The sequence below is a fragment of the Leopardus geoffroyi genome, chromosome X, assembly GCF_018350155.1.
Source record: "Leopardus geoffroyi isolate Oge1 chromosome X, O.geoffroyi_Oge1_pat1.0, whole genome shotgun sequence".
NCBI classification, from domain to species: domain Eukaryota; kingdom Metazoa; phylum Chordata; class Mammalia; order Carnivora; family Felidae; genus Leopardus; species Leopardus geoffroyi.
In genome coordinates, this window is record NC_059343.1 from 91866929 (window position 1) to 91894919 (window position 27991).

A 27991-nucleotide genomic window follows, 5' to 3' on the forward strand; every position below is an offset into this window, starting at 1 on the left:
TATTTAAATGAGATGCCTAATAATAGTATAATATAATATAATATAATATAATATAATATAATATAATTCCTAATAATAATGGCTATTATCATATTAATGGTTATTACATTAATAATGGTAACTATTATTATTAGGTTGGTTGTTGCCTAATATATTCATTAAGTTCCCAAACTATAGACTATGGATGATGATGGTGATGATGATGTCCATGCTGATGTGTATTGGCAATGTGTTTGAAGAACTGGCTTTCACCACCGTATACATTTAATCCTCCTTTATTCCTGAGCTACGTAGAGGTTAAATTACTTACCCAGGGTCACACAACTAGGAACTGGTGGGATTTGAACCCAGGAAGGATTGAGCAGATGGGGGCAAGGACTGTGGTTCATAACCTATGAGCAGGCAAGGAGAGCACTTGGCTCAAAGGAATAAGTGAAGGAGAGACATTCACATTCATACCAGTTGAATCTTAAATTGTTGGACTATGGGAAGGCATCAGAGCTGTCGTGTGGAGAAGTGTTTGAGGTGCAAAGATCAAGTGGGAGGCAGGGCACGAAATTGTATTCTGCAGGTTAGTACCTGAGTTTGCGTTGAGGATTCTGTGAAGGCCAAAAGTTGGGCCGACCAAGAACTTATTGATCAGAGCTGTGAATTCCAAGCGCCTGACATGTTTGGGGGTGGGGGGGGGGGGTGAGAAGAGGGGTGGAAGAGAATGTCACCATTTTAAGGCTGGGAACAAGAGTTGAAGGAGAAAATGGCTCCCCCTGGACAATTGCATGTAGGCGCTAAGGTGGGAGAAGGGAGAATGAGAAAAGCTAATTTTTTAGTTAATAACTGATGTTCTAGAATTTCAGGGCCTTTAAACCTCTGTGGATTAGGGATTTGTGGCAATTCTATACCACAGAATGCCACAAAACCCAGGATATTGGGATTCCAGCGTTAGGACTCTAGCAATTTAAGACAATGAAATGCTGAGGGAGGTTGGGGGGCCCAAAACCCAAGGATTTGAAAGGTAAATCTCTAGAGATGTTAAACACTAATCCCCTTTGTACTCCAAGGCAATCACAAGTTTAGCTTTTAGGACAGTAGAAATGGGATTGGGGGCAGGGGACAGGGTGGTGAATAGGGGAAAGCCACTGGGGCAGGGATGTTGGGCCTCTCTCCCTAGCAGCTTTAGCTGGAGCAGCTCCTATTTTCTATTGAGGGATTTTTACATAAGGTTTTGTTCAATAAAGGCATTCCAAAGAGAAAGAAAGGCAAAAACACTAAGGAAAAAAAGGGACGTGGAACCTCTATAAAGCATTCCAGTAAGCCCCCTTTGTCCTTTGTTCTTTTTGTTTCTTTTTAAGTTTATTTATTTATTTTTGGCAGAGAGAGAGAGAGAAAGACAGAGAGAGAGAAGGGGAGGGGGGAGGGCAGAGAGAGAGGGAAAGAGAATCCCAAGCTGTCAGCACGGAGCCCAATGTGGGGCTCGATCTCACAACCGTGAGATCATGACCTGAGCCGAAATCAAGAGTCGGCTGCCCAAGCTACTGAGCCACCCAGGTGCCCCACTACCTTTGTCCTTTTTGAAAACAGGGACAAGCACTAGCAAGGATGTTTTGGCTTGGAGATGGGGAAGTAAATTGATAATAATAGCAGTTACCATGTTAAGCGCCAACTCTGATCTGGGCACAGGACTGAGTGCTTACATAGATTGTGCCTTTCAGTTTCCTGTGGGTCTGTGAGGAAGATGCTATCATTATCTCATTTTGCAGATACTGTTACTTTTATGGCACCTGAAGGAAATGTGCAAGAAAAGGTATTTTTTAAATACTTATTTATTTTGAGGGAGAGAGAGAGCACGTATGAGCAGGGGAGAGGCAGAAAGAGAGAGAAGGAATCCCAAGCAGGCTCAGCGCTGTCAGTGCAGAGACAGATGTGGGACTCGATCTCATGAACCATGATAATCACGTTCTGAGCTGAAATCAGGAGTCAGATGCTTAACCTCAGACTGAGCCACCCAGGTGCCCCAAGTAAAGGCATTTTTGAATATAATTCTACAAACAGATTTAGGTAGTTGTTCGGGGCTCATGCAGTTGAAATACACACCAAGTCAAGGTGATCTATTCTTTTGAGCCCAGGTGATTCTGAGTTCAGGAGGACCAATCACAAAGTGGCCCCTGAAATCAGAAATGTCTGATAGCTTATTCCACAAGGGAAGTGTTTTATGTTGGTTTATGTAGAAGATTCCTCCACAGAAAGGAAAGGTTTTGTTGCAGTTGCATGTTTGTTTGAAAAGACTTTTATTAATTTGTTCATTCAGCAAATACTTAATGAGCACGAACCGCGTGCTCTGAACCCAGAATCTCAAATATACAAAACTGAGAGGCTGATTTCACATCAGCCTCAAACCTGAGGAATTTCTGAAGCTTGTAAGTCCTGCTTTAGGTGACACCTGTTGAGTAAGGGCAATTTTTTAGTCAAGTTCCAATAGATATGTATGTACCTATGCAGAATGAAGAGAGCAGAATTTGTAGATTGTACATCATGAAATTCAAGAACCTTAGAAATTAGGGAGCTTGGCTGGCTCAGTCAGTGGAGCGTGCAACTCTTGATCACGGAGTTGTGAGTTCAAGCCCCACGTTGGACATAGATACTACTTTGAAATAAATTTTGTGGGGCTCCTGGGTGGCTCAGTCAGTTAAGCATCCAACTCTTGATTTCAGCTCAAGTCATGATCTCATGGTTCGTAAGTTCAAGCCCCAAGTCAGGCTGTATGCTGATAGCACAGAGCCTGCTTGACATTCTCTCTCACCCTCTCTCTCTGCCCATCCCCCACTCATTCTCTCTCTCTCTCTCTCTCTCTCGCTCTCGCTCTCGCTCTCTCAAAAAAAACCCCAAAACCTTTAAAAAAATAATAAAAATAATTAAATAAATTTGAAAATTTCAAAAAATAAAGAACTGTAGAAATAAAGTGGCCCGTTTCCTATATTTTACAGGTCAGAGAGTCAGACAGACTTGGACTATAAGCTGTTTAACTTAGGGCAGGTCACGTCACCTCTCTGAGCCTCAGCTTCCTTGTCTGTAATGTGGAGGTAATAGACATAAGGTGATTTATATTAAATTCTTAGTGCATTGTCTGACATGCACAACATGCTCCATATATTTTTACTGTTCTTGTGATCACTATTTTCTCAGTTGAGGGGACTGAAGCCCAGAACAGGGAAGTGACTGGCCCAAGGTCACACAGCTTGTTGATGTTAGGATAAATATTAGGACTCAGATCTCTCTTAGTAGTCAAATATTCCTTATACTACCCCACTCATTTTATTCATTAGGAGCAGGTAATGTAAACTTCCTAGGCTTAGGAGAAATATTTTGGTTCATCCAAGTAGAAGAAGGGAGAAGAATGGCAAAGAAATGGCTGACATAAGAAATCCTGGACCCAGAAAACAAAAGAGCAAGTGATGTATAGAGAACAAAGGAGAAACAACAATTACTAGAAATTTTAAGTAGCAATGTTGGAGCATTACCGTGTCCTGTGAATCACAGGACTGATCTCCATTCTTATTCCTTTACTCACCACAAACATTTCGATGAAATTGACGGGGTTTTCCTTTTTCTTGGGAATAGAGGTAGGGATGTGGTTCAGAATGCATGTGTGTTTCACAGAACATTGTCACTGTGAATTCAGCTTCACTACACAATTTCTATGTGCAAAGCAAAGGACCCCTACAATTGAAGTTAGAATGGGAGCATGAATACTACCAGGACCTTAGGAATGATAGATTTTTAAAGGGTGGTGGGTTGGAGGGAAACGTCATAGTAGAAGCTGTTGAGAAATTTTGAAAAAAAAAAAGTGTCTCAATAGTAAGGCTGTGTTGTCGTTAACTTGGTGTAGCTGCAGCAGTAGGTAAGTACGGCACTGAGTGTGATTGATTTGTTACATAAAAATATTCTTAAGAGTCAGAAATCTATGAGGGGTGCCCGGGTGGCTCAGCTGGTTGAGAGTCCGCCTTCGGCTCAGGTCATGATCTCACGGTTTGTGGGTTTGAGCCCCGCATCGAGCTCTGTGCTGACAAACCAGAGCCTGGAGCCTGCTTCGGATTCTGTGTTTCCCCCTCTCTCTGCCCCTCCCCAACTCATGCTCTGTTTCTCTCTGTCTCAAAAATAAACAAACATAAAAAAAATTAAAAAAAAAAAGAGATATCTATGGGAAAAGCACTCTGTTCATGTGCTAGGAGGAAAGGTTAATTTACAGTTGCCTAAACAAGAGATGATGTATTATTTCCTAAACCGTACTTCAGTTTAATCAGAGGGCTACAATGTTAGCTGTTGCCACATCCGGGGAGTATTCAGAATATTCCAGGAGCTTCCTAAAAGGAGCAGGGCCATTTTGCTCAATTCATTACTGCATAGTGCTGGAAAGTCCGACTGGAATTACTGGCCCACCCAAAGGGATACATTAAGACTGTTTCAGCTGTAATTACCACACAAAAGGGGCGTTCTGTGGTTATTTCATCCTTGAATCTTGAGTGTGCTGATTTCCCTCTCCTAAAAATAATGACATTTTATTTCAAGTAAACTCTATGGATAGCAGCTGGATTGCTTATTCATTTGATAACTTTCACCTTCACAGGGCATCAGGTACTGTTTATACAGCGCTAGACATTGCAACAGGACAAGAGGTGAGTGCTAACATTCAATCCTGATTTTTTAGTTGTCCTTTAATTCACACGAATCACATTTCTTCTTTGATAGCACCTATGTCTGATAAAATGGGCGGCACTGGGTTGACGTGGGAATCTATTTCATAGATGTCCAAAGTGTCTAAAGTGGATGGTTTACTCGTGATTGACCAAAGAAAAGGGGTATGGGTTTGTGGCACTGAGAAAGAGCCTAGTAAGATAAAGAATTTGTATGCCTTACTCTGTGTGCCAAATATATATATATATATATATATATATATATATATATATATGCGCGTGTGCGTGTTTAATGACTGTAACTCATTTGTGCATTTTAATCACCATTCAGGTGGCCATAAAGCAGATGAACCTTCAACAGCAGCCCAAAAAGGAATTAATTATTAATGAAATTCTGGTCATGAGGGAAAATAAGAACCCCAATATTGTTAATTATTTAGATAGGTAAGTGGTTTCCCTCATTGTGTACTTGTTTTCTTTTCTTGGCAAATTATTTTATTTAACATCTGTTCATTTAGCATCCGTTCTCCAAATACTTCTCAAATGCTAGAAAAACCTCGCGGATGCTGCAAAAGAGTAGAGTATCACATCTATTGCTAAATTTGCACCCGCTTTTCTTTGTCCACCATCAAACATTTGAAGACACATTTTATGGTCTCGCTTCTAAGCATGAGCAGTTTGTGTAATTTCCTTTTGAGCATCGTGACTCCGTGTTGGCAGGAAATAGACTACTGCGTATAGAGGAGAGCTGCGGTGTTTTAAACACTTCATCAACCGTTTGGAGCCAGTGCCGTCTCTGGGTGTCTAAGTGAAGAGGGCTGGCTGTAATGGCCCCGCTTTAATGGGCGCTTTGTGATTAACTGACAGTGAGGTCTAGGGAATTGAGACTTTAATCTCAAACCTTTTTCCTAGACCAGGTAATTAATGTCTCTTTCATCAGTGGTATTAGCAGTGGGTTATAAATAGGCATTTAAAGACAGCGCTAACTCTTCACTTGTGGTTAACATCTGTCTCATTCAATTTCAGTAAGTGTTTGTTTAGCACCGCTGTGCTGTGTACTCTGGGGGGATATAAAGGAAGTAAGACTAGGTCTGCAACCTCAATGAGCTTAAAATCTTGCTTTCTGTGTTTTGTGCCAGGTGGACCGGTGGGAAAGAAAGAGGGGGAAAGGGAGATTAAAAAAAAAAAAAAGGAGTCAAATTTTACAGGCGAAGCCTGTGTTTCATAAAGTGCCATTTAGGGACTATCTGTAGCAGAGGGACTTCACTCTGCTTTTTTCATTTTGTCAAAATGGCATTTGTACAAAATGGAGATTTCTAGGATGCTTTCTGTTACTGATGAGGTAGAGCCTGTGATTTTCACATTTAATAGGCTCCCCAGGTGAATCTTATAGGCACTGCAGTTCGAGCACCACTGGATAGAAAGTCTTGCTTCTTATTGATGTCAAACTTAGGGCAGGACAGGATCAGTGGGCTCACTCCATTCTCCAAAATTTCTCTCTCGCTGAGTTGGGGCGGGGAGGGGAAGAGAGACCCGATCATCCTGCTACTGTGCCTTCAGATGACTCCAGATGTTTTGAATTTTGTCCAAATTGTAGGGCTCTGGTGACCTTCCTCCCCATGTTTGATCATCTGCGTGTGCTCCTCAATAGGTGCCTAAAGAAATTGGGCATGTTGCCCCTGATTTCTGCTGGAGGATTGAGACCTCAGCACGGTAAATCCATTGTGAACAGGAGTCTTTTTGATTCAGAAACTGCTTGAAAAGAGTTCAGTAATTAATCCAGTAGCCTCAAAATCAATGCTGAGATCTGAATGCATATCTTGCAACTCTGTATACCATGGGCCAGTTCAGTCCAAGAAGTCAACATTATGGCATATGATATAACATAGTGGCTATTCACTGATCCTGTTTATTGAAAGTAGCTTTTATAGTGGAATGACTGACAGTAGTCAGTCACCAGAGACCTCCTTGCTCTTTTTCTTCCTCCATGGTGTGCCGTTATATCTGATGATCCTTTGACTTTCATGCATATTCTCTAACGCTAAGGAATATCTCATCACCGTCATGGATATTTTCCTCTTGTTATATAATATGGCCAAATGCAGACATTAATTGTAAATTACCTTAATGGGGATATAAAAGAGTCCCCACTTCCTTAGACCTGAGTCAAAGTCTTTTTATTCTCTTCTTATAGCTACTTAGTGGGTGATGAACTATGGGTGGTCATGGAATACTTGGCTGGAGGCTCTTTGACTGATGTGGTCACCGAGACCTGTATGGATGAAGGCCAGATAGCAGCTGTGTGCAGAGAGGTAAGAAAATAGAGCGTTTCTAGCAGATGACGACACTAAAACTGGCAGTTCTTTTTCTCTGATTATCCAGAATGTGTAGAACATCAGAGCAATGATCGCGTGTCTTTTCTATGAAAAAAAAATTGGAGAGCCTAACTTCAATTTAAATCCTTTCCTAATCGCACTTTCCTACCCTCCCTTCCCAGCCTGTTGTATATTCTGGTCATTTTGCTATGGATCTTTTGAACTCTGTTATGCCATTTGCAAGGTGAATGCTGGGCCTGCATGTTGTAGTCTCGATGAACATGGAAAACAGCAATGGTGGCACAGAAGTTTTTTCACATTTGGGGGAATTTTTACACGCTGATGATTTTGTCCTGCATGCACAACGTGAGCCACGTGAATTACAAACCACTATAATCCCATCGTTCTCGAGAAGGCAATTTAAGCAAGGTCCTCCCTCAGCCCAGACAGTCGTTGCTTTCACAGTCCAATTTGGACATCCCTCACCCCCCTCCAGGGGGCCTGAGTCTGCCTCTTTTCCAATAACGGTGCCATATCCCTGGTTTTGAGCTAAACGGAGGACATGTTTTCTTATATTTTTTTCAATATTTAAAAACACACCCCTCTTTGGAGTCTCATCCGGGGCATTACCCTCCACCCCATTCATTGTGGTGAGGTTTTCTCTAGACACAAATAGGAACTCTGACCCACTGCTGCAACTTGAAAACCAATGGCGGGAACACAAAACCAAGTAATTTCGGCCAGTCTTTGCTTGTGTTTTATTTTAACTGGTTTGCTCAAATTTCCTCCTCCCTTGCTCTCCTCCCATCTGCCTTTCCTCCTCCCCAAGGATGTACGCATATCCACCAAACACATGTATTTTCTATTCATGCAGTGAAGCAAGCTTCTAATACTTAGGAGAATATTCTACCCTGAGTCTACGGTTTCCATGTTGCATGGTGCAAAGCCATTTCCAAGCAAGTAACTGTAGCCACTTCATAGACTAGAAGTGGTTCCCAACTATGGCTGTCCATCAGAGGTAGCTTGGGGCACTCGTTTTAAAGGCAGATTCCTGGGTCCCACTTCAGGCCTACTGAATTAAATACCGTGGATACAGAAGCTTAGTACACCTGTATAAGACCAAGCTGAATCCATACCCTCCAGATACTAGGTCAAAGTGTGATTATTAATTGGTTAGTTTGGCTGACTCAGAAGCTTTTATAATGTATTCTGCTAAGTTACAGCATTGATGTAAACAGTAATGTGATTTCAAAATGATAATACAATAGTAATCTATTTTACTTGACAATGCAAAAGTATGCCTTTGCCCCAAGTATATCTAGAAACGAAATGTAAATTGTTTTAAATTCTTTGCGATATAATTAGAACTTTTTTTTTTTCTGATTCAATAGTGCCTCCAAGCTTTGGATTTCTTGCACTCAAACCAAGTGATCCATAGAGACATAAAGAGTGACAATATCCTTCTTGGGATGGATGGCTCTGTTAAATTGAGTAGGTATTTTGGTTCAGATGGTGTTTGAAAGAATATTGGAGGATTTCTGCTCATTTACTGTCTATCTTGAGATGAAAATGGCTATTGAAGGTGATTGGTTTAAAGGCATTTAGAGCCCAGTTTGAAGTAAAGAATTTTTTTCTAATTCTGTGTTCCTGTAGATCGTGGCCAGATTCTGAGGGGTTAACATTTCAGAATTTCTAGTGACTTCTATCTGCTGGATGATAAATACCTAAATAGAAAGCTGAAAGATTCTATAAGTTAAAAGGAACAGTAATGGGGAGGGAACCAGACTGAGGTCTAGGAAAAAATGACATCACATTCATAAGTTATTTCAGACCCTTTTAAAATCAGGGCCACTGGAGAGATCAGGTAATAATAGATATGAGCTAGGGAGTTGTGGAAGCTCAGTGTCGAACAGAAGAAGGTACAGCCATATCTGAAAGTGATCTATTGTTTAAAAAAAAAAAATAGGAAGAATTTGGGGCACCTGGCTGGCCCAGTCATTTGGGCGTCTGACTTGATTTCAGCTCAGGTCATAATCTCATGGTCATGGGATCAAGCCCCTTGTTGGGCTCCGTGCTGAGCCTGCTTGGGATTTGCTCTCTCCCTCTCAAAATAAATAAACATTAAAAAAAAAAAAAAAAACAGGGGCGCCTGGGTGGCTCAGTCGGTTGAGCGCCCGACTTCAGCTCAGGTCATGATCTCGCGGTCCGTGAGTTCGAGCCCCGCGTCAGGCTCTGGGGCTGATGGCTCAGAGCCTGGAGCCTGCTTCGGATTCTGTGTCTCCCTCTCTCTCTGCCCCTCCCCCGTTCATGCTCTGTCTCTCTCTGTCTCAAAAATAAATAAATGTTAAAAAAAATTAAAAAACAAAAAACAAAAAAAAAAAAAAAAACAGAGGAATTTGACTTGATTTTAACGGACTTTTCTTCTCTGCAGCTGATTTTGGGTTCTGCGCCCAGATCACCCCTGAGCAAAGTAAACGAAGTACTATGGTGGGAACTCCCTATTGGATGGCACCTGAGGTGGTGACTCGAAAAGCTTACGGTCCGAAAGTTGATATCTGGTCTCTGGGGATTATGGCAATCGAAATGGTGGAAGGTGAACCCCCTTACCTTAATGAAAATCCACTCAGGGTAAGTAAAATGAAAACATAGGTAATTCAGCCCCAGGAAAGGGGCCAAATGTCATTCCTTGTCTCCACCAAAAATGCCCAGAACAGGCCCTTCCCTGAGACGAGTGACACAGAAGCTCCAAGTGCTACTTCGCAAAATTACTGTGAGCTCATGTCAGTATCTCTTAAGGTGTCTCCGCGGTTTTTCCAGGTGCTTTGATATCAGGATTTCTAACGGCAGGGGTCTATAAAATTCTTCAGTATCGCTTTCTACTGTTAAAAAAAAAAAAAAGCATAGCTAAAAAAAAAAGTGAGATGTGGGAAGAAAAGTATTTTTTATCACATGCCATGGTTAAATGGTCTATCTGGGAAACACTTGTTTTACAATCACGTTAACAAAGTGAATAAACGCATTTCCAGAACACCTATAATTTTTAAATTAGATTTTGTCTCATTGTCAGTAATGATTTATTGAGCAGCCGCAGCTGGGTGGGTATCGAATGGAACACGAGAGAGACGCCGTGCCAGCCTGGTGGAAGCACAAACTTAATTAGACTGTCTAGTAGAAAATTAATGGAGATAGTTTGTGTTGGGTAACTCAGTTTGTTACTGCAGAAGCAGGTTTGGTCCTCATGTGGTCTGGTTACCTCTGGAAAGAGAAAAGCTCCGTTTCACAGCCTAACACCATCTTTATTCAGAGATAAGCCATGGATCACGAGAGTAAAGGGCAAAGGAGCAGGAATGAAACGCCCGCTCAGCCCTGAAGTGAGCCAGCAGCTGTTTTGTTGTGTAGAGGCTAAGGGTGAGCCAGAAGCTGTGTTACATATTTAAAGGGCATCCCGCTTTTGAAAAAGGAAACGCACACATTCAAATTCTACTCTCAAAACACAAATAGGGTGCCAGCGCCAAAGGCATCCTGTGTATTGTTTACAACATTACCACTGAGTCTAAAATCGAATTTGGTCCTTGGTATAAACAAATTGTCCTCGGCAAATGGTTTGGCGTCTACATGTTAAGCTGATAAAATCCATCTTCAAGCCAGATATACGTGGCTTTCTGGATATGTAAAGCAACCTACAAACTAATTGTCTAGTTGTTTTCACATTGAACCTTTTGTAGTTGGGAGCTGTGTTCCCGCGAATGGAGAGGGGGACAGCCTCCTCCTCGTCCCCTCCTAATTCCTCTCTGGCACTTGGCCTCTTGTCCAGTCCCTGCACTGATTAGAAAACAACAGATAGGAGCAAATGCCCTCATGAATGCTACGGGCTATTGCTCTGGTCTCATGAAACAATCTGGAAGTGAGATGTGCACATTGATTAGCTGCCTGCGGGGCTGAGTGGAAAAGAAGGGGCATTTTCCCACCGTTTGTGGGTCAGCCCTCCATGAATTTAATCAAGCCCACCCCTGACCTATGGACCAGCGCATCAGGATAATTACTTGGGCTTATCCTTATTGTTTAACCACCTTTGCCCATTAAGAAATAGCAGTGAAAGAACACATCAGGCCTCTTGTTTCCATGGATTTCCTCCACTAAGTCTTCGGAGTTTGGAGGCACTAAACGGATTACGGCTATTTTGCTTTCTGCCTTCTAATGAGTAATTTACAACCTGCAAAATTTAAGGATTAAATAAATGGTGCTGTAAAGCAACTGGTCTCGGTAATGCATTTATTACCTTCCTCAGTTCCCCAATTACAATTGATCGCTCTTTAGCTAGGCTGTTAATTGTTAGAAAAAAGGAAACAAGTTTTAATCTTTATAGGCATCTTCCAGCCTAGGATTAGAACTCATAATGAAGAGCTTGTCTCTTAGAATCCACAGCCTTGTATCTAAACAAGTACTTTCAGATTAACAAGCCACCAGGTTCAGGAAGCCTACATTAAGGCCATAACAAAAAGACTTGTCAGAAAGACCACCCTGTTGAATTCCACTGATAAGGATTTAGTCTAACTTTGCTCATTACTCTCCGTGTGTGATCAACCCCCAATGACTCAATCAATCAACAGGTCCGTATTGAGCCAGTGCGCTCTCTCTCTCTCTCTCTCTCTCTCTCTCTGCTAGGTGCCACAAGTGTTTTTTGAGTTTTGATTTTAAATACGTTGCCCTCGTGTTTGCTTAGAGAAAATACAAGGTCTTGGGATATATGCCCTTATTTGGGATTTGCAAAATGTGGTCTCCAAAACCATAGAGAGATTGGAGAGGAAAAGACATAACATGAGCCTGTAAGAAACCTGTATTTTCTTGGGTCCTGGTGACCAGGCTATGTGTGGGGAATTGCAGAATTACAGAGCTTTGGGAGAGGTATGAAAGAGAGGTAGATTAGTCCTTCTTTCCTTGAAATCCTTCCCATGCTACCACCCACCCACCCCTTTGGGCTTTGAGGAGGAAAGAAGGAAAGAAGTGGAAGGAAGCAGCGTGGTAGAGGGTAGCACATCATAGTGAAAATTTTGGCCCGTGTAGTCAGGTGGATCCGGGTGTGCCCTGCCTCCACAACCTAGAACCTCTATAACTTTCAACAAGTCACTTAAAACCTTTGTAACCCTGTTTCCTTTGCATAAAATGGGGGTAACACCTGTCTGGCAGAGGTAGCGTGAACACTAAATAAAATAATGCGTGCAAATCACCTAGCACAGTGTCTAGCTCATTGTAGGAAATACATATATATGTATATTGTTTTCCAGTTTAGACAGGGTTCTGTAAAGCTCTGCCACAGAGCTTTGGATTTGGTTTAGTCCTTGGCGTGGGAACCTGACATCACTGGTTCTTAAAGCTCCTTAGAGAGATAGATTTATTATACAAATGGAAAAGTCAGAAAGGAAAAAGAAAGGATCCTTAGAGTGCTTTTTACACATTCATAAATGGAAATTGGATTCCCCACTTCTGCAAAAACTTCCCCTTCACGGTAGCTATACTCCGGTCCCCGCAAAAAGTAGACGGTTCTGCAGAGCTCAGTAAAATTACAATGAACAGGTAACACAGGAGAGGTTCAAGGTGAAGACTGGGGCTGTACATTTGGGAGCTGCTTGCCTTTTGTTGTGGTTTTGTGCGTGTGTCTCTATTGGGTCGGTTACAACCGAGCAAGCTCTTTGTGAATGCTGCCAGTTAACATATCGCTGATGCAAGGAATCAGCTACTTCCCCCCGCCCCTAGTTATAAAGTGGTTGGAATTGTTTGAATGTAATTCACTCCGTACTAACTGACCCAGTTTGCTCATAAAATGAGTTTTAAAGGTCGTAGAATTATTTACTGATGTTATGAGGTTGGTACCCTTCCAGAGACAGAGAGGAGACAAGCTTCTTACCGTCCCCCACTGTCTGAAGTCTTTGCGCTCAACATAATTGGCCTTGAACATGTTGTTCTGTGACCCATGGACATTTTTAGTGCAGTCTCCAGTAATAAAGTGCCTCGTTTCTTCTGTTTGCCAAAGCGACGGGATAAAATCGAACTTCGCCTGTGGATATGCCAATCAGTGTTGGTGTTCTGCTCATCTCCCCAACTTTTTTTGTGAATTGGAGATATGTGGTCTAAAACCTGTGGTCACAGTGACCCGCTTCTAAGTAAAGAGGGACGATCATTTCCATAAAACGGATCTTTTGCTTGTTTTTCTCAGCCCCAAAAGAGTACCCCTGTATGAACTTTGCATTCACATGTAATTGGGCTGTTCTTATCAATGAGTTTTGATGGAATTTGGTATTTGTGAAATGTCCCAGTGACATCTGGTTGAGGTCCCTAGTGGACGGTGGGCAGATCCCTTTTTCACATATGATTTTCCAAACCTTTATCCTAGTTGAAATGAACTTTAAATGTTCTTTCTACCCTTGCTTCAAGCGTCTGTGACACGGTAGCAAGCATTGGATGTTTGGAAGGCTGTTACTGGTATGAATAAGGGACGTCTGAATGCTAAAAACAGTATATAATGTAGGATGCGAACCACTGACCCCATACCAGTGGATCTGCCCTGTGGTTGTGCACTGGAATCACCTAAGGAGCTTTAGGAACCAGTGATGTCGGGTTCCCACAGCAAGGACTAAACCGAATCCAAAGCTCTGTGGCAGAGCTTTATAGAACCCTGTCTGAACTGGAAAACAGTTCTTCGCCAGCCCTCTTTGAGCATGATTCTTCAACCAGAAAAGATCATACTGTTACTCTGTACACATTTCTCCGTTTCCCCTAAAAAAATAAAATACCGTGAGTAACTCTGTCAGAGCCCTGTTGAAAAATCCCTTTGCACGTTATGGCATTTTCTGATTTCCCAGTCCGGTGGCACTATTAGAAAAAGGAATGACCTTAGCTCAGCATATACGTCCATGATACGCCATTTCTTTTTCAATTCTACTGATCCCAAAAAAACAGAGTTTATCATGACGACGTGTTAGCTGCTGAGTACATTATTTATTATTTATTATCGGTGATAATAAAGCTATCAGTCTGACTGCTCACGATTAGGAGTGCATGACCCAGATGGCCAGAGAGAAGGGAGGGCACGGATCAAAAATCGGTCCTATTGCGTACCCTACGAGGACAACGAGGCTCCCTGTTCTCCCTTTCCCCAAACCTAAAGCACTGTGCTAATGTCAGTTACCCTTACCCTTTATTACAGCCCTAGGGAAATTCTGGTTGGCTTGGATGTCTAGAGAAGAGAGTTAAGCAGGAGAGAATCTCTAGCAACTGAAAAACAGCAACTAGGGGCCAACGTGCTTCTAGCTCCTCCAACCACTGGAACCTGTGCTGTGGATTGGAATGTCTGGCTTTGATGGCGCGTGCTCATTTGGAATTAAAGTCAGACATAAACTTCCTGAGCGCCGGAGAAGCAAGCATACTTTGCTAGCACTCAGTCAATATTGTTTTGAATGTATTTCAGGAAGAGCTGGGAGCATTCCCTTCTTTTTCCATAAACCACTGTGGAACAGCAAGGTTTGCTGATGGTTTGTTGACACTCCTACTCTGAAGGCAAACCTGTGCCTGAAAGGAGGGGCGAGTTGGGACCAACTGCAACTAAAATAATTATAGAACGGTAACAGGGTTTCTTTTTAATCAGTAAAAAAAAAAAAAAAAAAAAAAAAAATACTGCCTGTCAAAGGATAGACAGCTCTTAAGAATCATTGGTTGTCAGGAATTTAGCACAGGAAAATGGGACCTAGCCATAGGAAAGCTGCAACTCTCATTTAGATTGTAATTCAGAAGCAGACGGCTCAGACTGGTGAGTTATGACCCGGAAGACAGCCAAAGAAGAAATTGATTCCACAGCACGCGAAAATCTGAGACTCTGACCAGGCAAAGAGGAGGGAAAGGAAGATCAAAAATGCAGTGACTGGGGACTTACTGTTGGCCGAGACGGATAGGCCCTTATCCTGATATCACCTTATCATTCCTTGGTATCCTTAAAGCATGACTTGGGAATAAGCCAAGGATGCATATGCCTGTTGCCCGAATAGCTACCAGACCCATAACGAAGCAGTTAAGTCCCTCGAAATCAGAGCCCATCCTAAACAGACAAATCACGGAGTGTGCTGATGGGCTTTTGCCTAGTGAAATGCCCACTGGCATGTTTTATCCTGTGGCGTTTTCAGTCTGTGTTTTTGCCGATGAAACATAACGTCACCGAGAAAATCTATGTTTTCTTGACTCCTAAAGATGATTTCTAACTTTTGTCACCATTTTGAAACATACCTTTGTCAACCCGGTTGTGACATCATTTTAGAAGACCCTTTGCATCCTGATAAAAGGATGCTTTGAGATGTCTTATGTGAGATTCTCAGCAGAGAGAGTTTAACTTGGTGAAGGCAGTCTTACCTCTGTAGCTGGGAGAGGCAAAGTGCTAACATTGTCAGGAACAAGCTGATCTTTTTTGCCGCTTCTTCTGCTTCCTTCCTTCTGTTCCTTCCTTCCCTCTTCCTTCCCACCTTCCTTCCTTAATTCCTTCCTTCCTTCCCTAACTTTTCCTCCTCCTCCTCTTCCTCTTCTTTCTCCTCCTCCTCCTCCTCCTCCTTCTCCTCCTCCCTCTCCCTCTCCCTCTCCTCCTCCCTCTCCCTCTCCCTCTCCTTCTCCCTCTCCTTCTCCTTCTGATTCTCTTCCACCCTCTCTTCCTCTTCCACCTCCTCCTTCTGTCAGGAATCGTCCCAGTGCTTAGATGGCAAAATTCATCATCACCTTTCTTCCACGAGTGGCCAATAAATGTGAGAGGATGAGACAAAGAGCTTTCTATTGTCTCTACCACCTGTCTACATTATGCGAATTGAAGAGTGAATTCTCTTCCCAGGTGTGCCAGTCAGGAAGTCCATGACCTTGCACAGGTTACTTCTTCCTTGGCCTCCATCTTCTTGTCACTTCAAAGAAGTGGCACTTGATGAGGTTATTGGTTGCCAGGGGACTTCACAAGGCCCTAGAATTCTACGGAGCTCCTTAGGCTTAAAGGGCCCAAGGGAGAGGTCACATGGCTCTTGATTCCACCAGAACAGGTCCTCTTTAATTGTTTTTCTGTATTGGGCTTCCACATGAGCGGTACCTAAGGAAAAGGAGAAACTCATGAGTCTCTGACTCTGATTCTGTGTTCTTGAGCTGTAGGTAGGCTACAGCCTTCCCTGACGGCTGGAAGAGCCATGGTTTGGGTGTGTGTTGTCTTTAGGACTGCTTCCAGAGGAGTGACCTTCAGGAAGCAGCTCGAAGATGTCTCTCTCATCACCTCCTGACTAAATCTGTATCCCGTAAAGAGGGAAGATCCCCCTTCTCCTACCAAGCAAAGATACTTGACCATGTTGGGAGTGAAAGAAGGCTGCATGTAGGGCCACACAGCCCGCTCTGACACGACTCTTGGGGAGAAGCCGGGAAACAACACTGCAGTGATAGAGCTACTATAGGGATCCATAGGCTGCACTCTGGGGCATGAAGGGAAGAATCATATGCTACCATGTACAGAGCTGGTCAGCTGACCGACTGCTTACAAAGTAGAAGTCGCAACCAATTGATGTGAGCAACATAATGCATGTTTCACAGATCATGCCGTGGTTGGCTGTTTTGAACCCAATACAGTAATTTGGGCGAAAAGCCCAGAAGAATCAGGGAGTTAGTGCCCTACCTCCTCTAATGTTCTAAAATGAGACATGAAAAATGTGTCGTGTTCAATGGCACCTTAGAACCAGAAAGCAGGTGCGGGTTGAAGCGAAAATGGGAGGTGAAGAAGCCAATACACTAAAACTACAGGCAGTGCTTTGAGAAATTGTATGCGAGAAGACCAGAGAGATAGGGCAGTAGCAGAATGGGACTGAGGATCGGGTCCCTTTGGCCTCCCTGATTCTTTAGCTTCTATCTTCATTTCTCTTCCTCTGGGTTCCATCGGCCACCCTTCTCTCCCCATTGTCATTTGGCCCCTGTCCTTGCCCTGTGATCATCTGCTCCTTCTGCTTCCCCCAGCTTTTCTCCTCCACCTCCTGTCCCATTTTGCTTTGTCTCTTCTCCGTGCCTCTGCCTACCCTTATCCCCACTTCCAGATCCCCTCTGGTTCTCAATCCTGGGTTGCCACTTGGGCTGCCCTGGGGTTTCGTTGTGAACACACATAGCCTGCTCCGTGTTTCTTGACAAGCACTATTAATCCTGAGAGATTAGAACGAGCACACCCATTGTTGGAGTCATCTGGTCTTTATTTTCTAGCAGTGGCCAGTCCTTTATGCTCGAAAGGAGCACTCTAAAACTAGACCAACACCCAATCAGTCAGTGGTACCTAATTACTTTTTGCCATCAACCTGTAAGAGGATCGATCTGTAATAGGTTCCTTTTGAATGACTTTTTAAGGATTAAACAAAAACAAGCACCGTCCCCCCCAACCCCATGATGTGGTGACAGATGAGAACCACTATGGAAGACAAGTAGGGAACAGAATGACACCACATTGCATACTCAGCGATCAGGCTGGACCATTGGGATAAACAAGTCAACATATGGAAGAAAACGTTACTGCATATTTTGTCTCATTCGTTTTCTTCTTAGAAAGAAACATTAGGGCCTTTCATGACATCCATAAACACATCAGAGGTAACAGTACACTCTGGCCCTTGACCTCTGAAATCCCAGGTCATGAGTAAACTAAGCCAGGAGGTGTCAAGTCACTCGTTGCCAAATAACTCTCATAAAACACTCAAAGGTAGTTGGAAAGCCTAAGATGAGGGAGGAACCAGGACAGCAGGAGACTGCAGAGTACAGAGCTGCTTATAAACTCTCAACATACACATAGACACTGGAGAATACAGTGTGAAACCCTCTAACTGGTGACCTTTGTTCCCCATCTCCAAACAAGTGGAGAACGAACGATTGACCTCAAGAGTGTCCATTTCCTCTGTAGAGGTAAAGGCGAACTTTTCAGTGTGCCTCATTCCTGTTAAATGTTTATTTATTTTTGAGAGAAAGAGGGAAGGACAGAGAAGGAGGGAGACAGAGGATCTGAAGCAGGCTCTGTGCTGATAGCAGAGAGCCTGATGCCTGCTCCACCCTCAGGAACCGTGAGATCATGACCTGAGCCAAAGTCGGACATTTAACCCACTGAGCCACCCAGGTGCCCCCGTGTGCCTCATTTCTTGAGGAGCCCTTGTGTGCCTCTGCTAGGAGAATTCCTACCTCAGAGACTGCAAACAGTGTGAGGTGTTATTTGCAGTGGTCAAGAGCAAGAACTCTGGACTCACACTCCCTTGATTCAAATATTGACTTCCGCGTCGCTAGTTGTGCGATACTGGACAAGCTAAATTAGACCCACAGGCCTCAGTTCCTTCATCTGTCCCCGGGGGATCATAATCGAGTCTACCTCAGTGGGTTGTTGGGTGGATTAGGTCACCTAATAGTAATCACTGAATAAATGTTAGTTAGCTATTAAGACTTTCCATGGACATAGTATTTATAGAGATATTGAGACACAGATGAATAGCCTTCTTGATCTTAGAGTTCAGTTACATTGTTTTGTTAAATAGATTTTTATTGGCTAGGTTGGGAGTCTTTTCACCATGTATAACACGATTTCCGTGGGAAAATGTGTTTTGAGTCCCAGATAGTCAACTTAGAAAGAAATGTTTGTACCACACCCAATCGTCTTTGTAAATTGAGCCTTTATATCGGTGCCGGAGCCTTTCATGGTTACTAACACATTGCCATGTAAGTCCCCTGGTTTGTTTTCTAACATCTTAATCTAAACTTTATAAAGTGTTATAATGAACTGAAGTCACAAACTGAAGCTTTTTAATTAAATGGTTAGTCCTGTTGCGAAACTGCCTTAATGAAAATTTATTGGGTACATATGGATTGTTTTGGGGCCTCTTTGGAGAAATGTGGTAACTTCTAAGATGACTGCATTGATCTTTTCTAACCGAGGAAATTGCCAATAAGGTAAATTGAATTATTCTTCAACTGGGTAGAGTAGTTTTCTCTGAGTACTTAGGAAAATTTTAGATGCACGTTGGAGTCAGTGAAAACTGTGATGTTTGTGTGTTATTGCCAAGAGACTTTAGAGTTATTATATTTTTTTATTTTTTTAAGTTTATTTATTTATTTTGAGCGAGCATAAGTGGGGGAGGGACAGAGGAAGAGAGAGAGAGTGAATCCCAAGCAGGCTCTGCACTGTCAGCATAGAGCCTGACATGGGGCTTGAACCCATGAACCGCAAGATAATGACCCAAGCAGAAATCAAGAGTCGGCCACTTAACCAACTGTGCCACCCCGGCACCCCTAGAGTTATTATGAAGAATTCCAGAACATCAGAAACTTCTAGGTAACGTGTATATCAAGATCACCATGAAGGAAGCCACCGTTTTATGCCCCGAGGTTGTCCTTCTAACTTTACAGACAAGGTCAGTAGGTCATAGGGCCTGCATTGCCCCACCTGAGGAATCAAATAGACCTTGCATAATGATACAGCAAAAGACTAATCAAGACTGCCTTCGCTGTTCAGTCAGAGAAGACTACATTCCGGAACTATGTTTCAAGTTCCAGAGACCATCATTTCTCCCCTTCCTGTCTGGCTTTGCCCATGCAGCAGATTACCATGTTATGGCCATCTTTTTCCAGTTTTCACTCCCTTCGATGCCATCCCTTTCCAGAGCTCTTTTCCTCCTCCCACACCAAGGACCAGGTCATCAGAAGTTACCACATGCCAGGCCTGTGCGACTCAGAAAAGGCGCTTTGGTCATTCTCTGTGTATCTTCTCATATGTTGAATGATTCACGTAAGTTCTGAGCTTTAATACCTCATGTATCCAAGTCTGTTATAGTCCCAGCACAGTTAGGTGTGTTCATACATTTTGGCTCTCCTTTTATTCAGCAACGAACGCATTTCCTGGGCACCTGTTTGAGGCTAACTCTGTCTGCAGGGTAACCAGTTATCCCAGTTTGCTAGGGTACTGAAACCCAAAACAGTCCGCAGAAAAACCAAGGTGGCTGATCACCCTGTCTGTGTGGGAGGGAGGGAGAAGGCTTGAAAGACGAAATGCCATGTGAAATAGAGCCTCAGCAGCAAGCGGAAGTTCACCAGGCGCTTATGAGAAACGGGGCTAGCATTTTAAGCAGATATTAAAGAGCATTTCTTATTCAGAGTTCAGTGAACAGACTGGCTTGAATGGTATGTGAGCTTTGGCCAGTGTGTGCACATATGTGGGGGTGGGGGAAGAAGGGCTCTCGGGTAAGAAGAGAACACACTGAGGACCACAAAGACCACGGGGGCCCAATCATGGAGGACCGTCTATGCCATGCTGAGGAATCCTTACTGGATCCTGGGGACCAGTGGTTTTCAAAAGACGGTAGCGAGCCCTTGGTTCAAATGAAACCGTGCTTGGAAGCATAAAGAAACAGAGAAAAAAGAAACATTTCTCTCATTGAAACAGATATGTGTGGGTGCAGGCTCCTAGAGCCTTCACATGTATCTCCCTGTCCCGCCTCTTTGGAGGACTATTTTGGGGAGTACAGTTTGAAAACCACATATGTGGACCACGGAGGAGCCAACAAAGATTTTTTTCTAACAGCCAGCTCATTTTTTTCTGAGTTTTCACTAGCTCAAGATAAAACCACACTGTGATCACTCATGCCGCAATCTATTTTCCCCAATCTTTCTTCATGTAAGACTTGACTTTGTTAGGGGGCGCCTGGGTGGCTCAGTCGGTTAGGCATCAGACTTGGGCTCAGGTCGTGATCTCGCGGTTTGTGGGTTCGAGCCCCACATCGGGCTCTGTGCAGACAAGTCAGAGGCTGGACCCTGCTTCGGATTCTGTTGTCTCCCTCTCTGTCTCCGTTCCTCCCCCACCTGCACTCTGTCTCTGTCTCTCTCTCAAAAAAAAAAAAAAAAATTAAAAAAAATTTTAACACACAAAAAAGAAAAAAAGACTTGACTTTGTTAGTAAAACCCTTTTTGCTGTGATTGTTGTATTGGTTGCAACTGTATTTGTCTCCCATTAGCAGAGCAGCGGGTAGCAATTTTCTTTTTACAAAGATAGTACCCAGCTTACACGCAGGACGTGTTCCAAAAGTTCATTTTTAAGTTAATTATTTGGAACTCAGAGTACATTTTCCCATAGAAGCAGCATTATGCGTAGTGAGTAGGTTCCCAGGCCATTCCACAAAGGCCAGTTTAGCCCATAATATAACTGAAAGTGTGGATTTTTGCAATGGAAATTAGTTGGATATAATACTGTTGCAATTAAAACGAAAACAATAGTTGAAAAAAAAAGTCTGGGTTTTTGTTTCCCTCAAGGGTTAGCACTTGATGAAAAGCAGGTTTAATCCTAGGAAGACAAAGAGAAATACATGAGGAGTTTTGTGTGAGTTGGACGGCACAGCTTTGGAAATTTTTTTTTACATCATGTTTGGGACGGTTTCGTAAATAAGAAAAGCAGTCGTGTTCTTGTAGAAAATTTGGAAAGTTGAAAAATATGTTTGAAAAATTCAATCACCAGTAATCCTACCACCCAGAGAGAACATATTGGTGTGTTTCCTTTCAGCCTTTTCCTGACTATGTGTATTTTTTAAATCAAGCCAGCAGTATTAACAGAGTGCATCCCACATGAACTGCTGTGCAGTCTTTAAAATGATATTTATAGGGGCACCCGGGTAGCTCAGTCAGTTAAGCCTCTAACTTCCGCACAGGTCATTATCTTGTGGTCCGCAGGTTCGAGCCCTGTGTCAGGCTCTGCGTTGACAGCCTGGAGCCTGCTTCGGATTCTGTGTCTCCCTCTCTCCCTGCCCTTCCCCTGCTCGTTCTCTCTCTCTCTCTCTCAAAAGTAACATCAAACATATTTTAATAAAATGATAGTTAGGAAGAAGTTTTTAAAACATCAAACAATATTTATAATCTAGTGTTTGAGTAAAAGGCATTCTTGCATCTGATACCTCGATTGAGGGCCAGGGTGTGTAAGCAAACCGGCACTAATCAAAGGCAGGAGTCGTCTCCTTAAGGCTACCAACCAAGATTCCCAACCTTCAGTCCCACCGCCACCCCCACTCCCCACAACAGATACCAGAGTTCCTCCTTTTTGTAGAAATTCGGAAGAGGACGTGCGTTCTCTTCCAAGTGTGGTGAAGTTCGTAGCACTGGCTCCTTATTCTGATTCTCCTTCAGATTCCTGAACTTTCTTCTCCCTTTGTCCGGTGTATCACCAACCCTACTCATGCTGCACAACCCTGATGAAGGCCATTTTGTAATTCATGAATAGAAAGAGGGGCACACATTTCCTGAGGTAATGAGGCATGGACTAAAGAGAGGTGAGAAGGATTTGGGCAGAAGTGTATGCGTACTTGTAAGGCAGGAGATTATGTGGAGGAAACTGTATTGAGCCACAGTGGTCAAAGAAAGGTAGGGAAATGAAACCATGTAGCATGCAGGAGGACCTAGGGAGGGTGGAAACGAAGAAAAGTGTGTGTGTGTGTGTGTGTGTGTGTGTGTGTGTGTGTGTGTGTGTAGGCATGTGTTTAGGACCTGGCTTGGCTCACAGAGCAGAAAAAGGCAAGCAAAGGACAGTGAGTGTAGCGGAATTGTGGCCAGCGGAAATAAGAAAGTTTTTAGGAGGAGGCAGCAAATCGTAAGGTGCATGGTAAGCAATTTTCTCTGAATAAGGGAACAAAGATGGTTTGTGAGGACAGGTGCTTGAAGCACTAATCGTCCGCGAACTAAAACACCCTGTTTGAACTCCATGTAATGTATCTGCTGTGATCAAGCACCATTTGACTTCAGCCCAGTTGATGATTTCCTAAAAGTAGTTTACAAACACATTCCTTTTTCACACTATTTTATTTTATTTTATTTTATTTTATTTTATTTTATTAGTCAAGATTAGATTTGCAGCTGACTTGTATTTTGGCACGGAAGTCTCAACAGCTGCCCCTCTGCATTTGCTGTTTATCAGTGAAGGAATTGAAAATCAGAAAGGATTGAGGGGTCGGGGGAAATAAGGTGTGGGTTTAGAGGGGGTTGTATTTCATGTGGGGTTTTTTTTTTTTAATGTACTGAGTGAGAAAGCAAAAGTTTCATTGCACTGTATAGAAACTTGTGCCATTTTAATTCTCGGTCATCACCATGTACGGGAATCTCACTCTGTGGGATTCTGTGGCTCTCGTGTCTGGTGAACTTACAATTCAGAGATTCTGGGTTAAGGGGGCCACAAGTCCTTGGCTAGTGATTCTCAGTGTTGGCTATAAATTGGAGTCTCCAATTTTGCCTGTTCCACCCCCAAAGATTTTCACTTAATTGGTTTGGGGGTGAGAACTGGGCGTGGGGATCTTTTAAGCCTCTCCGGGTGACTCCCATGTGCAAGCACTTCTGGGACCTTCTAGTTTAGCCCATTGCTTTAATTACCCGTGTGGATTAAACCAGTTCTCAAAGTGTGGTGCTGGAACTAGCAGCTTCAGCATTTATAGGGAAATTTTTTGAATGCAAATCCTTTGGGCCCCCCTCCAGATTTACTGACTCGGAAACTCCGGGGGTGACCTAGGAATCTGTTTTAACAAACCTTGTAAGTGATTCTGATGCATGCTGTAGGTTGACAGCTATTGAATTAAACAGTCCCTCCTAACCCATTCTCTTTTTAATGTTTATTTATTTATTTTGGGAGAGAGACAGAGAGCACAAGCAGGGGAGGGGCAGAAAGACAGGGAGAGAGCATGCCAATCGGGCTCTGCGCTGTCAGTACATGGCCCAACTCAGGGCTTGATCCTATAAACCATGAGATCATGACCTGAGCTGAAGTCAAGAGTTAGATGCTCAACTGACTGAGCCACCAAGGCGTCCCCTAACCCTTTCTAAAGTACACTTGTGGAGGTTTCTAGGCAGGAGGAGAGATGTCTTTACCAGCTGATGAAAACTGGTCCAGGAAAGGACTTTTTAAAAAAAATTTTTTTAATGTTTATTTATTGCTAAGAGAGAGAGAGAGAGAGAGAGAGAGAGACAGAGCACCATCGGGCGGTGGGGGGCAGAGAGGGAGGGAGACACAGAATCTGAAGTAGGCTCCAGGCTCTGAGCTTTCAGCACAGAGCCCAACACAGGGCTTGAACTCACAAACCGGGAGATCATGACCTGAGCGGAAGTCGGCACTTAACCAACTGAGCCATTCAGGTGTCCCCAGGAAAGGACTTTTATAAAAATACTTCTAATTATGTTAGGAGCCATGGTGGGCAAAGAAGAAAGAGATAAGCGGGGAAATTATTTGCCACGAAAGCCCAAGCAAGTTCAGGGAGGGAGCATGTCTTCATAATAGTTAGGGGGTTGGTCACATAGGCAGACATAACCCTGGTGGCAATACCTGCAGGAAAACTCCTACTTATCCTTCAAAACCCCGTTCAGATGCCAACCTCCACTGTGAAGCTTCCTCTGAGCTCTAGGGTAAACTGCTTCCTCCTTGTATTTACACAACACTTGCTATCTCCCTCCTTTAGCTCTTGTCTCACTGTATTGTAGCTATTTATGTCTCTCTCCCTTACCAAATTGTGTGATCTTTGAAAGCAGGGCATTCTCATATTCATCTTTGGATATCCAGTGTCTAATACAATACCTGATACATACTTAGCGTTCTAGAATTGTTTGCTTACAGGAAGCATGAGGAACAACCACCTTTTTTTGTTGTTGTTGTTTTTTGGCTGTCATGAGCCTTCAAAAGATGGGTTTACCTTTGTGAATTAATCAGGGACCCGGGTCCGGCTCTCTCCCTGAAGGCTAGGCCCTTGATTCTGTCAGCACACCATGAGTCAGTCGGTAGATGCCTCTCAGTGGTGGTGGCCTTACAGAACAAAGATCTCAGAAATATATTAGCGACTGATTATTTTACATTAGGATCCATAATCGTCAGGTTCCAGGAGTACTAATGCCAAGTTTTCTCATATTTTCTCTTATTAGACGTAGACTTTCACAGGAAATCTAATTGAAATGTACAGGGATACACCTGCCATAGGGCAAAAGTACTGGGGTCCATGGGTCTCACTGGTTACTTCGCATCGAGTCCCTACCATCTCTGTGGTTCTTTGTGCTTCTCTAATTCTGTAGTGTACTCTGTTCATCCCTGGGATGCTCCCAAATACTCTTTTTCTGTACGTTTATTTACTTATTTTTAGAGAGACAGCACGAGCGAGGGAGGGGCAGAGAGAGAGGGAAAGAGAGAGAATCACAAGCAGACTCCATGCTGTGAGCACAGAGCCCGACACGGGACTCAAACTCACGAAATCGGGAGACCGTGACCTGAACTGAAACCAGGACTCAGATGCTTAATCGACTGAGCCACTCAGGCGCCCCTCACAAATATTCTTCAAACAAGATAAACACTGAGCAAATTGCAGTCACTTTTACCACAGTGCCTTCTGGAGGTTGTACCCAGGTCAGCGTGATTGGGTGTGTGCGTGTTCCCCAAGTCTTTAGAGCCACGGTTTCCCAGGCAACCCCTTGGCTTCATTTCCTAGGTGGTTAATCACACATTCATTGTAACTGGATTTTTACTGACTTAACTCTCCAAGGGACAACCTTTTAACCTTATTTCCAAATTTTGGGGGGTGGAGCCCCTCACTGTCACCTCGGTCACTGCCGAGAGGAGTGATTTCTAACTGGTAGAGAAACTTTGAAACACATGTCAGTGTCATGTTCTAAAATGGAATTTTTAAGAAGAAGCTGGATTCGTACCTTCCGTACCAACTCACGATCCTCATTTGTCAGTGCTGAATGGATCTTCCTGTTTTTTTTCTTTTCTTTTCTTTTCTTTTTTAAATCTCTGTAGGCATTATACCTGATAGCCACTAATGGGACTCCAGAGCTCCAGAATCCTGAGAGACTGTCGGCTGTGTTCCGTGACTTTTTAAACCGCTGTCTTGAGATGGATGTGGACAGGAGGGGATCTGCCAAGGAGCTTTTGCAGGTGAAAATAAAACAGGACAATTACAAAGAGAGAGTCATTACATTGAGCTTCTCCATCTCAATGTGTGACAGTAAGGGAAGCCGTGTCAAGAGATGTCTAGTTCGAGTTGGGCCGTAGCCATTTGGTTTTAGACCACAGGCACAGAAACAGAGGCATGCATCTAATACATGATTGATTGGCATGTTGCCTTTCTTCTGAGAAGTTGGCACTTTAATCTGTAAATCTCTTTTGTTCTTCCTGGAGTCTTATTTTGCAAGGAACAAAAGAAAACTGTGAACCTCTGGGGTTGCCGTCTTGTTCTAAGCTTGACTGGTGCCCCTGGATGTTGTAGGCAGGTGCCCTTGGCCAGAGGTAATTCTCTGCGTAACTATGCAGTTGTTTCCATGGCGCTCGCTACTCTAATGCCTTACTGGTCAAAGCCCCTTGGCTGGTGATGGCAAATGGCAGGCACCTGCTTGCCTGGGTGAGTACCATCCAGTCATGAGTGCCTCTGTGACCACTTGCTCTTTTCAGGGCTCTCAGGGAATTAGCATAACCGATGGTCATTAGTACCAATTCCCTGCCACATTCTTTGCATACATTATCTCATTCAATTCTTAAAACAACTCCATACAGTAGGTGTTACTATCCCGTGTCACAGATGTAGAAATGGAGGCTGACACAGCCATCGAGTGGCAGAACTGGGATTTGAGTCCTGGATTGTCAGACTTTCCACCACACAAACCCACAAACCAGTTTAGAGAAAAAGACGTACTTCTATTGATGGAGGAACACATGCCCAGGACTACACATATACCTTCATCGCTGGGGACTGGGCCTCGGGGACACGTGTCAAGCCCCGTAACGTCGAAGAACAGTGACTGCTTATTCTCTCTGTGACTTTGAACACTTAATCCAGTTAAACAAAAAGGTGCGGCCCTTGGTTATATTGTGTGTTAACCACAGACCAAGTCTGTTCTAGGCGGAAGGAAGGAAGGAAGGAAGGAAGGAAGGAAGGAAGGAAGGAAAGAAAGAAAGAAAGAAAGAAAGAAAGAAAGAAAGAAAAGAAATACAAGCATTCCCGTTGCTTCTGAACCCCCTGCAGACACAGAGAGCTACACCCCGGGGAAAATATATCCCACCTCAACCCAAATCACACCTGGGATAAACTGGTTTCTTAAAGAGGCTACACCTTCTCTTTTCTGCTACCTGTGAGCATTTCACAGGCTGCCGTAGGGCCGCACATGTCAAATCTGCAATGGCCCTTCACCGACCCTCTATTTAACCCACGGCGCCTCACACCCTCCACCACCCACATCAGGAACGTCCTGATACACGTTCCAAGGACACGGGAAGAGACGGGTTCTCTTAACGCAGCTCTACTGTTACCGGGATCATTGGCTGTTATCTAGTTAGTTCCTTCCCAGACAACGCTTTTATCTGAGCCAGTCACACGAGTAACACAAAACTGTATTTTGAGTCTAAATTGAACCGCCTGTGTGTTGTATCTTTTCATCTTACACGTTAGCAGTAACCTGTGTATTGCCTTAAGTCCACAGAACATTGTTTTCTGACTCTAGCCTCTCATTGCCCATTTCAGAGGCTAGAAAAGAGAGAAATGCATGGCATTCACCCGCCACTAGAATGCTTGAGAAGAGACACAGGTCTTGAAGTATTTGTGTGCCTTTGTGGCCTAAGTCAGGTCTCTGCCCATCAACTGATATTTTTTGAGCACCTCCCGTTTTCAAGGCTTAACTGCAGTGGGTGATACATACGTCTCAGAGGCATGATTCCTGCTTGCCAGAAGTTCACAATGTCCTTGAGTATTCGCAAAAAACAACACGAGGTGTTTTTACAGACTTATTGAAACCAGGTGGCTATTCAAACAATAAATGCTGTGGTTGATTAGCGAGCAACTTCTATAGGTTACGGGGAGCAGAAAGTGTCTGACAAACGGGAAGGAGTTCTGCTAGTCTTGAAGAGCAGAGCAGTTTTAAATAGTCAAGGTGAACAGGGGAAGGGATTTCAGATGGAAGGATTATAGTGTGACC

General features: G+C 43.4%; 1 protein-coding gene across 23 annotated transcripts in view; it reads left to right on the forward strand.

Annotated features, from left to right (window-relative positions):
* Positions 1–27991, forward strand: part of PAK3 (p21 (RAC1) activated kinase 3) — a 250077-nt gene that overhangs the window by 220052 nt on the left and 2034 nt on the right. For all 23 annotated transcript variants that reach the window (XM_045472395.1, XM_045472391.1, XM_045472388.1 and 20 more), the window contains 6 exons: positions 4622–4670; positions 5020–5132; positions 6883–7000; positions 8395–8494; positions 9435–9631; positions 25824–25961. In XM_045472395.1, coding sequence (XP_045328351.1) covers positions 4622–4670; positions 5020–5132; positions 6883–7000; positions 8395–8494; positions 9435–9631; positions 25824–25961 — 715 coding nt within the window. The remainder of the gene's footprint in view (positions 1–4621; positions 4671–5019; positions 5133–6882; positions 7001–8394; positions 8495–9434; positions 9632–25823; positions 25962–27991) is intronic.